Consider the following 16,482-nt stretch of genomic DNA (forward strand, 5'->3'; position numbering starts at 1 on the left):
GACGGACATGTCTTAATCGACTCAAAAAATGATTCTGAATCGATCGGTATACTTTAAGGTGGGTATTAGTCCAATATTTTTGTATGTTACAAACATCAGCACAAACGTATAATACCCTCCCCACTATAGTGGTGTAGGGTATAAAAACTCCTAAAATTCCAAACTTCTTAAATGCCTTGTAGTCAACTTATCAGTTGGCAACATTTATTTTCTTTTGCCAACAAGCTGGCAATATCATTTATTTAAAAATAAACATTCACAATAGTATGTAAACAAACAAAAGCAGTCAAAGTTATCGAACTCGCTGAAAACAAAATTTATTATTTGTAAATCTTAAATTTTTTATTTGTTTATAAAAAATTGCATGAAATTATTAAATTTAAACAATTAAGGTAAATGTTCTTACAATAATTCACTTCAAATTATATTAAATATTGAAATTTTTTTAGTTAACATGTCTCACGATTTGTGTTCACCTTTTAATTGTAACATTTGTTTAATGTTAAAAAGTCATCAAACTTTAGAGGAGCGCGAATTGTCGATATCTCAAGAAATTTTAAAATTTTCCCAATTATTAAGCTGTTCAGGTTGTCAATTGGTAAGATATTGCAATCGTCAACATCAAAAACTAGATTGGCCGCTTCATGGAGAATTTTGTCAAGCGGTACAGAAAATTAAACAAAACTTAAATGTTAACCATCCTTTCCTTATCAATGGACAACCGAATACTCTAGAGGACATAGAAAAATGTATAGTACAATTGAAATATTTGTTAAAGAATGCCTTGGGTAGAAGTTTGGAGTTTCAAGAAGAAGAGTTAAGCTCTTTTCCTGTCTTTTGTGGTCAATGCTTTAAGTTTAAACAACTTAAAGTAGTTTGTGAGCGTTGTAACAGCCAGGTCTACTGTACGGAACGGCATAGGGAGGAGCATAAAGAAATGCATGCTAAAGTTTGTAATTTATTGAAGATTTATTATTGTCCCTTTAAAGTCCAACCGGTCAAAGCAGATTTGTATTCGATACAAAATAGTAAAATAATCGATTTAGATAATATGGATCTGGTGCAATGTTTTGAACAAGTATTTGCCTTAAAATTGCCTTCGGACCCTAGTCAAAGTTTAAAAGATTATCAATTGTTTTCCTGGGCTGCAGATTTTAGTTGTATTATGTCTATGTGTTATGCCATCAACCATTTGCAGAAGCTGTTTACAGATTTAACCAAATTTACAATTTTTATTTTGGGAGCCAGCATAGAGCCGGTGTTATGGTTTCAAGAAATACACTGTAAAGTTTTCTTTCTACAAAATCCACAAATTACGGAACTAATTTTAGAATTTATAGGACCAGAAGTAGTGGAACCATCAGAAAATAGTATAAAATTTAATTTTCTGGTAAGTCTTTTACGGAAAGTTATAATAATTTATTGATTTTATCTATAATTTTCTAACTTTTAGGGTTTGGAACGCTTGGTCACCTTTAAAATCTTTAAGGGTCTTTTTCAAGATTATTGTAAATACTATCATGTTAAAGCCTCTCTAATGATAGCCTTCAATTGTGGTTTTTCTGAGTTTTCACAATGCTATAACTTAACACCCACCATAACAAGCTTAAATGCATTGGAAACCTTAGATGTGCCTACTAATAGCATCAATGCCAAAGATACTTGGTTTCCTGGCCTTATAGAAATCTTACATACCTTTGATACTCCCATAGTTTTTACTTCCTTTACCGAACAAGAATCACAATTTGATTTTGCTGCTTTACAGAGTGCTGCTCAAAAACAAAGTTTAAAAGTTCACATTGATCGTCTGTTTAAGGTTGCGAAAAATCCATTTCATGATCTTCGTCCTTTAAGACAATGGTATACGAGAGACAAGGAAGAGTTTTACTATCGCAATGGTTATATACAGGCTATACGCACCAAATTGCAAAAGTAAGTTTAATTTTGTTTTGTTTTTTTTTTTTTTAGTTTAAATTGTGTTTTTTTTTTTGCATTTTATTGCGTATTGTGTTAGTGATTTATTTGATATATAGTTAACGAAAATGATATACTATTATAACACCAATTTAACCTACAAATGTAGGGGTAAAAAGAAATTAAAAGAAAAAAGTATTCAGCGTACATGCTGCTTCGGTATAAGTGGTGCCATGTGTACTACTTCAACCGAGGCTCTGGAAACGTTGCTAGATATTCCAACCATTGAAACATATTTAATATATGAGACGGCGCTTATAGCCGAACGGCTCTTTACTTTAGGCGAACTGGCCAAAAGCGGTTATAGGACACGTCATCAATGTATACTGGACACTTAGGAAGGTTATACACAATCATCGGACGAGCCTGATCGTATACCAGACATAGAATATGTCGGAAACTTTGAAACGCTGATTCCAGATAGAATGTCTTGGTCAAGCGGAACGTTAGAGTAGGAATCCGTTGTTACACGGGGAATAAAGTGGGGCTGAGGTTCTATATTAAAGACCCAGAAGCAGAAATACACAACCGTTTACCAAATCATAACACAAGCTTCCAGGCAAAAGTACAAGCAATAACGGAATGCGTAAATTGGATTAGAATAAATATGGCGCCCAAAGCGCTTAATATATTTACGGACAGCCAGAAGGCAATTAGGGCGATAGCAAGAGATAGAACTAAACTTAAGACCGTATTGGATTGTAAGAAAGCTTTAACTGAATACTCTCCCAGAGGTAGGGTTCACATCATATCTCAAAACTCCTCTTGGAATAATGAAACAGAGGGTAGAACCACGAAAATCGTATGTGGTAACCCTGATGAGAGCAAAACGAAAAATCTCCTCAAAATGAGCAAGTTTGAAGTTAGTACGATAGTACGTATTCTGAGTGGACATACGAGCACATTTATGCAAAATTGGACGAGCGGATTCAGACGTATGTAGAGACTGTCTAGAGAAACTCTAGAGAACTTTCTTTGCCATTGAAACTAGGCATTCGTCGAAGTTAGATCCAAATATCTTGGAAGTAATGTTATTCCTGAAATAACATTTCTCACTAACACTGATTGGAAGATTCTTAGGAATTACGTTCAGGAATCTGAGTTTCTGAACACTGAAAAATAATTCATTCAGTTCCCTTTTTTCTCCGATTGTGGCCTAGGTGTATTTCATCGGATTTGATGTAGTATACATTCTCCTATCAACCTAAAGTATTTTTTATATAAATATTTTAAAGTTATCAACACAAACGTTAAGCTGACTGGGAAATCCCCTAGAAGGGTGAATTCCATATTTATTGAAAGATCAAACGTTATCATGGGTAAACAAATTTGAACACTTAATTATAATACTAGAGATAGGGGAACTTTTTATACAAAACAAATAAAAATTATCAAGAGAATATTGTCTAGGGTTCTATAGTTGAAACGAAAGGTCGACTTTTCGACTTTTTTCATTTAGTTAAAAATCGACTTTTCGACTTTTTGCATTTTATGAAAAGTCGATTTTTAAACTTTCCGACTATAAGTATTTTATAAATAGTAGACTTTTTCTGATTTTTTTCGACTTTTTCCGACTTGTCGATTTTTTCGACTTTTTTCCGACTATTTTTTTTACTTTTTTCGAGTTTTTCCAACTATTTTAGAATTTTTGACTTTTTTCCACTTTTTTAAAATTTTCGACTATTTTTGACTTGTTTCTACAATTTTCGACTTTTTACGACTTTCTGACTTTTCGACTTTTATTAACAAAGTCGGCTTTTCGACTTTTTTCACAGACGATAGTCGAGTTATCGACTTTTTTCGAACAAAATAGTCGACTTCGACTTTTTTCGACAAAATAGTCGACTTCGACTTTTTTCGACAAAATAGTCGACTTCGACTTTTTTCGACAAAAAGTCGATTATTCGATTATTAGAAAGTCGATTTATAGAGCCCTACTATTGTCCTTTTCTCAACTGTGTCACTATTTTGGGTCTGTAGATCCATATTTAGGTTTTCTTACAAAAACTCTGTATTTAAACCTATTCTCAATTAAAACACTTTTTTATCTTACTTTTTTAAGAACAACCGTTTTCTATTTAAAAACTTTTTCAAAATATTTTACAAAATTTATTCAACCACAACATTTTTGGTTACTTTTCGTTCCCAGAAAGTGGCATAATCCTTGACAACAGTAGCAATAAATTTAACATTTCCTTTATAATCAGCTGGGGCTAACCATTCAAATTCCACACTAGTAATAGGTTTTTTATCCAACTGTACATGGGTTAAGGTATCCTAAAGGAGAAGAAAACACTATATATTTAAACAGAACTCATGAACTACAAAATAGTTACTTACTCCTTCAGCTGAACATTTTAAAAGTTGTGATTTATTAGCTTCAACAATTTTAAAAGTACCAACAGGTTGTTCCTGTGCATTTTGGGCTTGTAAAACATAACCCAAGAAATCATCACCACTCAAAGTAAGAGAAATTTTTTCACCCGATTTCACGTTATTTTCACCAGAAAAACTATAGGGAGCTTCAGTAGTTTGTGGTACAGCATGATGACCAACACTTAGACCATTTTCACAAACGGACGTAGGAGCACCAATAGAATGTCCAAAAACGGGAGCTGCCACAAAGCAGACAATTAAAATAGAGCGAAACATGTTGAATGAGATTGAACTTATTTGCACGACAGTTGTTTTAGTAATAAGTTTTCTTTCTGATCATCTTTTATTTATATGATGATAACATTTGTTAATATTTAATGTTTTTTTATTACTTCCAAATTCTTGGAAAAATTGTGAGATAGGAAATTAATACTTATTTCGAAACTGACTTTCTTTGTAATTAAAACACCTAGTGAATTTAATAAAAAGGTAGAATTTTGCTATAAACTTTAAATATCAATTTTAATGAGTATTTAAAAAGGTATTCAACAGATGCTTATAGGGAAACTGTGGGAAAAATATATTCTTTTTTAGCTAATACAAATGATTGACATGTTGTAATTAGTATAGAAATTTTATTAATAGAAAATAAAAATGTAACAAATAAAATATAATTTTTTATTTATTTTCGATCAAATAAATGTTTTCTAATTAGCAATAAAAGAGACCTTCAACTGTAATTAAAATTAAGCTATTTCAACTACATTGAATTACGAATGAACTAGAACTAAACTAAAATGAACTAGAGCTAATCTATGATTGAACCGAAATGCGACAGAACATACATTAGAACAAAAAAAAAAAACTGAACTAGAACTAGAAAAAAACTGGAACAGAGTTAGATCTGTACTAGAATAGAACTTAAGCTAGAACTGAACTTTAACTAGTAAAAAATAGAACAGAATTAGTACAGAACTAGAAAGGAACTAAAACAAAACTAGAACAAATCCAGAACTAAACAAGAACTGAACTGGAAATAAACTAGAACTGAACTAAAACAAAACTCGAACCGAACTAAAACAAAACTCGAACAGAACTTAAACAGAACTAGAACAGAACTAAAACGGAACTATAACTGAAGTAGAACGAAACTGAACTAGAACATAACTAGAACAGAACTAAAACACAACTAGAACAGAACTAAAAGAGAACTAGACGGAACTACAAAAATAACTATAACAGAATTGAAAAAGAACTAGAGCAGAACCTGAACAGAACTAAAACGGAAAAAGAACTAGAGCAGAACCTGAACAGAACTAAAACGGAACTAGAACGGAACTAGAACAGAACTTGAACAGAACTAGAACAAAACTAAAACAAAACTAGATCAGAACAAGAATAGAACTAGAAGAGCACTAGAACAGAACAGAACAGAACTAGACAGAAACAGACCTATAACAGAACCATAACAGAACTAGAACTATAACAGAACTAGAACAGAACTAGAACAGAACTGGAACAGAACTAGAACAGAACTAGAACAGAACTAGAAGATAACTAGAACAGAATTAGAACAGAACTAGAACAGAACTAGAACAGAACTAGAACTACAACAAGAACAGAACTAAACTGGAGATGAACATGAAATAAAATAGAACTGAACTAGAACTGCGCTAGAACACAACTAGAGCAGAACTAGAACAGAACTATAACAGATCTATAACGGAACTAGAACATAACTAGAACAGAACTAGAACTGAACTAGAACAGAACTAGAACAGAACTAGAACAGAACTAGAACAGAACTAGAACAGAACTAGAATAGAACTAGAACAGAACTAGAACAGAACTAGAACAGAACTAGAACAGAACTAGAACAGAACTAGAACAGAACTAGAACAGAACTAGAACAGAACTAGAACAGAACTAGAACAGAACTAGAACAGAACTAGAACAGAACTAGAACAGAATTAGAACAGAACTAGAACAGAACTAGAACAGAACTAGAACAGAACTAGAACAAAACTAGAACAGAACAAGAACAGAACTAGAACAGAACTAGAACAGAACTAGAACTAGAACTGAACTAGAGATGAACATGAAATAAACTAGAACTGAACTATAACTTAACAACAACTTAACTAGAACTGAACTAAAACTTAGTTTGAACTGAACTGTATCAGAGCTCAACTAAAACTGAACTTGAACTGAACTTGAACTGAACTAGATCTGAACTAGAACTGAACTAGAACTGAACAAGAACTGAACTAGAACTGAACTAGAACTGAACTAGAACTGAACTAGAACTGAACTAGAACTGAACTAGAACTGAACTAGAACTGAACTAGAACTGAACTAGAACTGAATTAGAACTGAACTAGAACTGAACTAGAACAGAACTAGAACTGAACTGGAAAAGAACTAGAACAAATCTAGAACAGAACTAGATCACAACTAAAACAGAACTAGAAAAGCACTAGAACAGAACTAAAACAGAACTAGAACGGAACTAGAACAGAACTTGAGCAGAACTAGAACAGAACTAGAACAGAACTAGAACAGAACTAGAACAGAACTAGAACAGAACTAGAACAGAACTAGAACAGAACTAGAACAGAACTAGAACAGAACTAGAACAGAACTAGAACAGAACTAGAACAGAACTAGAACAGAACTAGAACAGAACTAGAACAGAACTAAAACAGAACTAGAACAAAACTAGAACAGAACTAGAACAAGAACAGAACTACACCAGAACTAGAACAGAACTAGAACAGAACTAGAATAGAACTATAACAGAACTAGAGATGAACATGAAATAAACTAGAACTGAACTAGAAATTAACTAGAACTGAACTATAACTTAACAATAACTTAACTAGAACTGAACTAAAACTTAGTTTGAACTGGACTGTATTAGAGCTCAACTAAAACTGAACTTGAACTGAACTAGATCTGAACTTGAACTGAACTAGAACTGAACTAGAACTGAACTAGAACTGAACTAGAACTGAACTAGAACTGAACTAGAACTGAACTAGAACTGTACTAGAACTGAACTAAAACTGAACTAGAACTGAACTAGAACTGTACTTCAACTGAACTACAACTGAACTATAACTGAACTACAATTGAACTAGAACTGAACTAGAACTGAACTACAACTGAACTAGAACTGAACTAGAACTAAACTAGAACTGAACTAGAACTGAACTAGAACTGAACTAGAACTGAGCTAGAACTGAAATAGAACTGTACTAGAACTGAACTAGAACTGAACTAGAACTCAACTAGAACTGAACTGGAACTGAACTAGAACTGAACTAGATTTGAACTAGAACTGAGCAGAACTAAAACTTGACTGGAACTCAAGTAAATCTAAACTGGAACTGAACCAGAGTTAAACTAAAATCTGAACTAGATATGAAATATGTATATATATTACATAACTAAACTAAAACTGAACCATTTTTGTTTAAATTAAACAATTTTTCTTTCGTTTTTTTGCAATGCCAAAAATTTGCATTAAAAAATAAAGTTTATTAACAATTTATCACATAATTTCGAAAAACGAATAAAATACATATGTTTATCTCAAGTGCATCAAAAATAAAAAATACAATTTTTGACGCACTACACCCACCATTAAAAATAATACAATTATTGTACAGTTACTTCCTTAATGACCTTGCGGATCCAGTAGGTGCCACCATCCTTGGCAACAGTAGCAACGAACTTAACAGCACCACTATAATCGGCGGGGGCAACCCATTGGAATTCTACACTAGTAATGGGTTTTTTGTTCAATTGGACATGGGTTAAGGTGTCCTAGAAGCAAAAGGAAATCGTTTATAAACATATTAAAAAAAACATCAGAATAAACCACTTACCCCAGCAGCTGAGCAGGTCAACAATTGTGACTTATTGGTCTCAATAACCTTGAAAGTACCCACGGGATGTTCCTTAGCATCTTGAGCCTGTAAAGCGAAACCCAAAAATTCACCACCACCCAAAGTTAAAGTAAGCTTATCGCCAGCCTTAACAGCGTTGCCACCCGAAAAGCTATAAGGCACTTGACTGGATTGCGGTTCAACATGATGTTCAGGTGTTAGACCATTTTTGCAAATAGCAGTAGGAGCACCAGCTGAGTTACACAACACAGGAACAGCCAAACATAAGGCAATTACCATAAAACGAAACATGTTTGTTGACTGCAATAGAAATAACAATAAATTTAAATAAATTGTTTTTATATTTAAAAAAATTCAAATAAATTAACAAACAAGTTTTTTTTTATACTGGACCCCGGGTCATTAGCATATAAACACTATATTTTTCTGTTCTATTCTACAATTGTATGAAATTAATTATTGTGATTTTTCAATTATAGAATTTGTTTGTAATTGTTAGATGTTTTTTTGCAACAGTTTGCATGTTTAATTCTTTTTTATTTTATGTTGTTAAACGTTTAACCTTGGTTTAAGAAATAAAAATGTATAGAAATTTAAAGTAGTTAAGTTGTGAACTATTGGTCGGGTTTATGGACAGTGGGTACAAAGTACCATTTTGGGAAAACTAGTAATTAAGTACAAGGTTTTTTCTCAACGACTAAAATAATGAATTCCATAGTCAACTATTAGCAACAATGGCATGTCATTTTTTGGTCGCCGGTTTTTTGTTTGTTTTTGTTTTAGAAGTTAAATTTAACAGAATTAGAACAGAACTAGAATAGAACAAGAACTGATCTAGAAAATAATTAAAATTGTACTAGAACTGAATTAGAACTGAACTAGAACAGAACTAGAACAGAAATAGAACAGAACTAGAATAGAACTAAAACAGAAGAAGAACTGAAGTAGAACTGAACTAGAACTGAACTAGAACTGAACTAGAACTGAACTAGAACTGAACTAGAACTGAACTAGAACTGAACTAGAACTGAACTAGAACTGAACTAGAACTGAACTAGAACTGAACTAGAACTGAACTAGAACTGAACTAGAACTGAACTAGAACTGAACTAGAACTGAACTAGAACTGAACTAGAACTGAACTAGAACTGAACTAGAACTGAACTAGAACTTAACAAGAACTGAACTAGAATTGAACTTGAAATGAACTAGCACTAAACTAGAACAGAAGAACATAACAAGAACTGAACCAAAACTGAGCTAGAACTGAACAAGAACTGAACTAGAACTAAACTAAAACTGAACTAGAACTGCAGTAGAACTAAACTAGAACTGAACTAGAACTGAACTAGAACTGAACTAGAACTGAACTAGAACTGAACTAGAACTGAACTAGAACTGAACTAGAACTGAACTAGAACTGAACTAGAACTGAATTAGAACTAAACTAAAACTGAACTAGAACTGAACTAGAACAAAAATAAAACAGAAGTGGAACATAATTAGAATATAACTAGAACATAATTAGAACTGAACTAGAACAGAACTAGAATAGAACTAAAACAGAACAAGATCTGAACTAGAACAGAAGTAGAACTGAACTAGAACAGATCTAAAACGGAACAAGAACTGATCTAGAACTGAACTAGAATTGACATGGAACTAAACTAGAATTGACATAGAACTGAGCTAAAACTGAATTAAAACTGAATTAGAACTTAACTATAAATAAACTAGAACTGAACTAGAACTGAACTAGAATTGAACTAGAATTGAACTAGAACTGAACTAGAAACGAACTAGAACTGAACTAGAACTGAACTAGAACTGAACTAGAACTGAACTAGAACTGAACTAGAACTGAACTAGAACTGAACTAGAACTGAACTAGAACTGAACTAGAACTGAACTAGAACTGAACTAGAACTAAACTAGAACTGAACTAGAACTGAACTAGAACTGAACTAGAACTGAACTAGAACTGAACTAGAACTGAACTAGAACTGAACTAGAACTAGAACTGAACTAGAACTGAACTAGAACTGAACTAGAACTGAACTAGAACTGAACTAGAACTGAACTAGAACTGAACTAGAACTGAACTAGAACTGAACTAGAACTGAACTAGAACAGATCTAAAACGGAACAGGAACTGATCTAGAACTGAAGTAGAACTGAACTAGACATAGAACTGAGCTAAAACTGAATTAAAACTGAAGTAGAACTAAACTAGAACTGAACTAGAACTGAACTAGAACTGAACTAGAACTGAAGTAGAACTGAACTAGAACTAAACTAGAACTGAACTAGAACTGAACTAGAACTGCAGTAGAACTAAACTAGAACTGAACTAGAACTAGAACTAAACTAGAACTGAACTAGAACTGAAGTAGAACTGAACTAGAACTAAACTAGAACTGAACTAGAACTGAACTAGAACTGAACTAGAACTGAACTAGAACTGAACTAGAACTGAACTAGAACTGAACTAGAACTGAACTAGAACTGAACTAGAACTGAACTAGAACTGAACTAGAACTGAACTACAACTGAACTACAACTGAACTAGAACTGAAATAGAAATGAACTATAATTGAACTAGAGTACTGAATAAGAACTGAATTAGAACTGACCTAGAATACTGAATTAGAACTGAACTACAACTGAACTAGAACTGAACTAGAACTGATCTAGAAGCGAACTAGAACTAAACTAGAACTGAGCTAAAACAGAACTAGAACTGAACTTGAACTAGAATTAAACTAGAACTGAACTAAAACTGAACTAGCTTTATTTGCAGATCTTGAAATGATGATTGTAGTTGTGTTTTAGCTTAATTTCAAAACGATTATTCGAGAATTTAATTATTATTTCAGATTTTCTTCTGTAATGTTGATTTATAGGTTTTGGTCCCACGGTTTTTTTACAGCAAATTAAGGTGTAGGTTTTTCATTATTTATTTTATTTAACAGATATCAACATTATTTATTGTATTTATGTTTATATATATTTAACATTAGTTTACCATAAATGACAATAAAATAATCAAGGTTATTGATTGTAAAACATTACATGGAAACTAGATATCAGACATGAATGATATGGAGAAATAAACCTCTACTTAACACTAGCCACATGTTTAACCCCCTTCTTAAGTGTTTCTAAACAAAGTTTTTCTATAACTAAATGTTAAAGTAATTAATGGCAACAAATCATTTTGAGACTTAACAAAAAAAACTAACAATTAAGACTGGTTTTCTAAAGAAAAGAACAAAAAAATACTAAAAGTCACGATTAATTGTTTGCTAAGTAAGCGTAATACCTAAATCGTTTAAAGTTTCTATATATTTTTCTAAATAGATTTTTTTTGCATAATGAAACCGGTGTTTCAAATGTTTTAACAATTCTAGACGCAATAGAGAATTTTGTTTTTTTATTTGCTATTAAATAATTTATAGCATAATTAATTTAAATAATTTATAATGTGTATACAACAATTAACAATTTTAACTTGTTTTTTTCTGTCTAGAGGAAAGTTTAGAGGAAGCCTACGGTTTTTAATAGACTTAAAAATGATTGAGGGATTAATCTAGATTAGAACTAAATGTTTTGCAATTAATTGTTTAAAAAATAAGTTTAATAAAGTAAAAAAAGATTTAATTAAATAAAATTTAAAACAGATTTTGTAATTGTTTAAAGCTTAAGTTGAATTTTATAAAAGTTTATTGACTTTCAATTACTTTTCAAAAATTTCCTGATCAGATCAAAACGGAAACTCTTTTTATAAATTTTGAATTATAAAGACACTTGTTATCGTTTCACTTTAACCTCATTTTTCTTACTAACATTTGACAATTTATCATCTTATATTAACCTTGATTTATAAAGATTAATTAGCCATCAAAATTATTTAAATTTTAAAAACTAATTTCAAATTCAACTAAGACCCAAAATCTATAAAATTTTTTATACAAAATTTAAAGTTAAAAATTAGTAAATCACGAGATTTTTTAATATAATTTTATTGAGAAGATCCCACACCAACCAATAAAATTAACATAAAACTTGTTCACAGCTTGATAGCAAAGCAAACCTTAAATACACAAAAAAAAACCATCATTAGACACATTTTGAATATAAGTTTTAAACAGAAATCAAAAAAGCTTTAAATTTTGGCTTAAAGGTTGCTTGCAACTTATAACCTGTGTAACTAGATTTTACTTTTAATTAATAATAAATTAGTTAAAACTTGCAGACATTTGGTTTTTGGGCAATTGGTTTACACACGTTTTTTAATAAATCAAAAAAAAAATAAATATTTGGAAATTTTAAAGCATTATGTACACTAATATAAAGAAACCTGATATATTATAATCAGAATTTTCATTTGAACATAACTAGAACAGAAGAAGCACAAAACTAGAGCAATACTAAAACAGAACTAGAACATAATTAGAACAGAACTAGAGCAGAACTAGAACAGAACTAGCACAAAACTAGAACAGCACTAGAACAGAACTAGAGCAGAACTAGAACAGAACTAGCACAAAACTAGAACAGCACTAGAACAGAACTAGAACTAGAACAGAACTAGAACTAGAACAGAACTGGAATAGAACTAGAACAGAACTAGAACAGAACTAGAACAGAACTAGAACAGAACTAGAACAGAACTAGAACAGAACTAGAACAGAACTAGAACAGAACTAGAACAGAACTAGAACAGAACTAGAACAAAACTAGAACAGAACTAGAACTGAAGTAGAACTAAAGTAGAACTGAACTAGAACTGAACTAGAACTGAACTAGATCTGAACTAGAACTGAACTAGAACTGAACTAGAACTGAACTAGAACTTAACTAGAACTGAACTAGAACTGAACTAGAACTGAACTAGAACTGAACTAGAACTGAACTAGAACTGAACTAGAACTGAACTAGAACTGAACTAGAACTGAACTAGAACTGAACTAGAACTGAACTAGAACTGAACTAGAACTGAACTAGAACTGAACTAGAACTGAACTAGAACTGAACTAGAACTAGAACTGAACTAGAACTGAACTAGAACTGAACTAGAACTGAACTAGAACTGAACTAGAACTGAACTAGAACTGAACTAGAACTGAACTAGAACTGAACTAGAACTGAACTAGAACTGAACTAGAACTGAACTAGAACTGAACTAGAACTGAACTAGAACTGAACTAGAACTGAACTAGAACTGAACTAGAACTGAACTAGAACTGAACTAGAACTGAACTAGAACTGAACTAGAACTGAACTAGAACTGAACTAGAACTGAACTAGAACTGAATAGAACTGAACTAGAACTGAACTAGAACTGAACTAGAACTGAACTAGAACTGAACTAGAACTGAACTAGAACTGAACTAGAACTGAACTAGAAACTGAACTAGAACTGAACTAGAACTGAACTAGAACTGAACTAGAACTGAACTAGAACTGAACTAGAACTGAACTAGAACTGAACTAGAACTGAACTAGAACTGAACTAGAACTGAACTAGAACTGAACTAGAACTGAACTAGAACTGATCTAGAACTGAACTAGAACTGAACTAGAACTGAACTAGAACTGAACTAGAACTGAACTAGAACTGAACTGAACTAGAACTGAACTAGAACTGAACTAGAACTGAACTAGAACTGAACTATAACTGAACTATAACTGAACTAGAACTGAAGTAGAACTGAACTAGAACTGAACTAGAACTGCTCATTTTCCCTTGAAATTTTTACACACAGTTTCTTTTTTTCTTTTGTTTTTTTTTTATAAAATAGAATAAATTAAATGAAATACATATAAAAACAAATATTTAAATATTTAATAGTTTTCCGCATGGCTTAATACAAAAAAGAGTTCTTTAAATTTCAAGGAATCTTTGTGTCAAAACAATAATTATTTATTAATAAATAACAATTAACATGTTGTATTTTTTCGCTAAACCCCCCAAATTAACAAAACAACAAATGAATTGAATTTTAATTTAAATACACTAAACTTTAACGTCAAACTCCAGTGCACAATAAAATAACACTATAATTAATCAAAATTTTTTAAAATCTTAAACACTTTATTAGATAATTATGGATTATTTTGTGGGTTTTTTCTCAAAACTTATTGAGTTTTTTTCTTTTTGTTTTAATTATTAAAACGTCTTAAAGTTTTTTGTTACCTTGTTTTTTTAACAAACTTTGGACACCACTTAAATTAAACTAAATTTGTCTTTTAGTTTGAACATTTATTTATACAAAATTCTCAATATTTTACTAAAATTTATAACATTTAGACCATTATTGTATGTTTTCAGTTTTTTTTCATAAATAAAGCTTTTTGTTTTTAAGTTTTTAAACAAAAACCGGCTGTTAATAAAGCTTACAAATTAAAGAGAGTTTATAGTTTTTTGGTGAATTAAAAGCTTTTATATAAAGCCTATTCATTGCAGTGGGTAAAAAGTAAGAAATTAAAGAAAAATATTTTAATAAATCTTTAACAGAACTAGAGCAAAACTATAACAGAAATAGCACAGAACTAGAACAGACCTAGAACAGAACTAGAACATAGCTAGAACAGAACTAGAATAGAACTATAGTTCTATAGAAAAGAACTAGAACAGAACTAGAACAGAACTAGAACAGAACTAGAACAGAACTAGAACAGAACAGAACTAGAACAGAACTAGAACTAGAACAAGAACAGAACTAGAACAAGAACAGAACTAGAACTAAACTGGAGATGAACATGAAATAAAGTAGAACTGAACTAGAACTGAGCTAGAACACAACTAGAACAGAACTAGAACAGAACTAGAACAGAACTAGAACAGAACTATAACAGAACTATAACGGAACTAGAACAGAACTAGAACAGAACTAGAAAAGAACTAGAACAGAACTAGAACAGAACTAGAACAGAACTAGAACAGAACTAGAACAGAACTAGAACAGAACTAGAACAGAACTAGAACAGAACTAGAACAGAAATATAACAGAAATAGAACAGAATTAGAATAGAACTAAAACAGAACTGGAACAGAACTAGAACAGAACTAGAACAGAACTAGAACAGAACTAGAACAGAACTAGAACAGAACTAGAACAGAACTAGAAAAGAGCTAGAACTGTGCTAGAACTAGAACAGAACTGGAACGGAACTAGAACAAAATAGAATAGAACTAGAACAGAAAAAAACTGGAGTAGAACTAGAACTAGAACAGAACTAGAACAGATCTAGAACAGAACTAGAACATAACTAGAACATAACTAGAACAGAACTAGAACAGAACTAGAACAGAACTAGAACAGAACTAGAACAGAACTAGAACAGAACTAGAACAGAACTAGAACAGAACTAGAACAGAACTAGAGCAGAACTAGAACAGAACTAGAACAGAACTAGAACAGAAATATAACAGATATAGAACAGAATTAGAATAGAACTAAAACAGAACTAGAACAGAACTAGAACAGAACTAGAACAGAGCTAGAACAGAACTAGAACAGAACTAGAACAGAACTAGAACAGAACTAGAACAGAACTAGAACAGAACTAGAACAGAACTAGAACAGAACTAGAACAGAACTAGAACAGAACTAGAACAGAACTAGAACAGAACTAGAACAGAACTAGAACAGAACTAGAACAGAACTAGAACTAGAACAGAACTAGAACAGAACTAGAACTAGAACAGAACTAGAACAGAACTAGAACAGGACTAGAACAGAACTAGAACAGAACTAGAACAGAACTAGAACAGAACAAAACTAGAACAGAACTAGAATATAACTATAATAGAACCAGAACAGAGCTAAAACAGAGCTAGAACAAAGTAAGAACAGACCTAGAACAGACCTAGAATAGAACTAGAACAGAACTAGAACACAATTGGAACAGAATTAAAACAGAACTAGAATAGGACAAGATCACAACTAAAACAGAACTAGAATTAAAACAGAACTAGAATAGAACAGAACTAGAACTGGAGCAGGACTAGAACAGAACTTGAACTCAAGTAGAACTCAACTAGAACTCAACTAGAACTGAAACTGTACTAGAACTGAACTAGAACTGTATTAGAACTGAAGTAAAACTAAAAGAGGACGAACCTACAACTGAAATACAACTAAACTGATAAACTTGTATTGAACTAAAATACAGCTAAAACTAAACTAACTAGAACTAACCTAGAACTGAAATT

General features: G+C 31.6%; 3 protein-coding genes across 3 annotated transcripts; 1 reads left to right on the plus strand and 2 right to left on the minus strand.

Moving 5' to 3' along the window:
• The first annotated feature begins 259 nt into the window (after window positions 1-259).
• LOC111677702 lies at window positions 260-2,046 on the plus strand. The gene is made up of 3 exons (XM_023438868.2): window positions 260-392; window positions 450-1,390; window positions 1,454-2,046. Exons 2-3 carry the CDS (start codon window positions 455-457, stop codon window positions 1,934-1,936), a joined length of 1,419 nt encoding a protein of 472 aa, XP_023294636.1. The 5' UTR covers window positions 260-392; window positions 450-454; the 3' UTR covers window positions 1,937-2,046.
• Window positions 2,047-4,023: 1,977 nt separating this feature from the next.
• LOC111677715 (defense protein l(2)34Fc-like) lies at window positions 4,024-4,677 on the minus strand. Its single transcript, XM_023438902.2, has 2 exons — window positions 4,315-4,677; window positions 4,024-4,251 (listed from the first exon to the last, which is right to left on the minus strand). Exons 1-2 carry the CDS (start codon window positions 4,624-4,626, stop codon window positions 4,084-4,086), a joined length of 480 nt encoding a protein of 159 aa, XP_023294670.1. The 5' UTR covers window positions 4,627-4,677; the 3' UTR covers window positions 4,024-4,083.
• A 3,172-nt stretch (window positions 4,678-7,849) lies between these two features.
• On the minus strand, window positions 7,850-14,515 carry LOC111677705 (defense protein l(2)34Fc). Its single transcript, XM_023438887.2, has 3 exons — window positions 14,461-14,515; window positions 8,241-8,561; window positions 7,850-8,178 (listed from the first exon to the last, which is right to left on the minus strand). The coding sequence occupies exons 2-3, from the start codon at window positions 8,550-8,552 to the stop codon at window positions 8,011-8,013; spliced, it is 480 nt and encodes a 159-aa protein (XP_023294655.1). The 5' UTR covers window positions 8,553-8,561; window positions 14,461-14,515; the 3' UTR covers window positions 7,850-8,010.
• Between the last annotated feature and the right edge of the window lie 1,967 nt (window positions 14,516-16,482).

This window comes from Lucilia cuprina, chromosome 2 (assembly GCF_022045245.1).
Source record: "Lucilia cuprina isolate Lc7/37 chromosome 2, ASM2204524v1, whole genome shotgun sequence".
NCBI lineage: Eukaryota > Metazoa > Arthropoda > Insecta > Diptera > Calliphoridae > Lucilia > Lucilia cuprina.

Coding starts and splice junctions, on each gene's coding strand:
- LOC111677702 (XM_023438868.2), top strand. CDS start 455: ATGTCTCACGATTTGTGTTCACCTTTTAATTGTAACATTTGTTTAATG. Junction 1,391..1,453: donor GTATAAAATTTAATTTTCTG/GTAAGTCTTTTA, acceptor TCTAACTTTTAG/GGTTTGGAACGCTTGGTCAC.
- LOC111677715 (XM_023438902.2), bottom strand. CDS start 4,626: ATGTTTCGCTCTATTTTAATTGTCTGCTTTGTGGCAGCTCCCGTTTTT. Junction 4,252..4,314: donor TAAAATGTTCAGCTGAAGGA/GTAAGTAACTAT, acceptor CTTCTCCTTTAG/GATACCTTAACCCATGTACA.
- LOC111677705 (XM_023438887.2), bottom strand. CDS start 8,552: ATGTTTCGTTTTATGGTAATTGCCTTATGTTTGGCTGTTCCTGTGTTG. Junction 8,179..8,240: donor TGACCTGCTCAGCTGCTGGG/GTAAGTGGTTTA, acceptor TTTTGCTTCTAG/GACACCTTAACCCATGTCCA.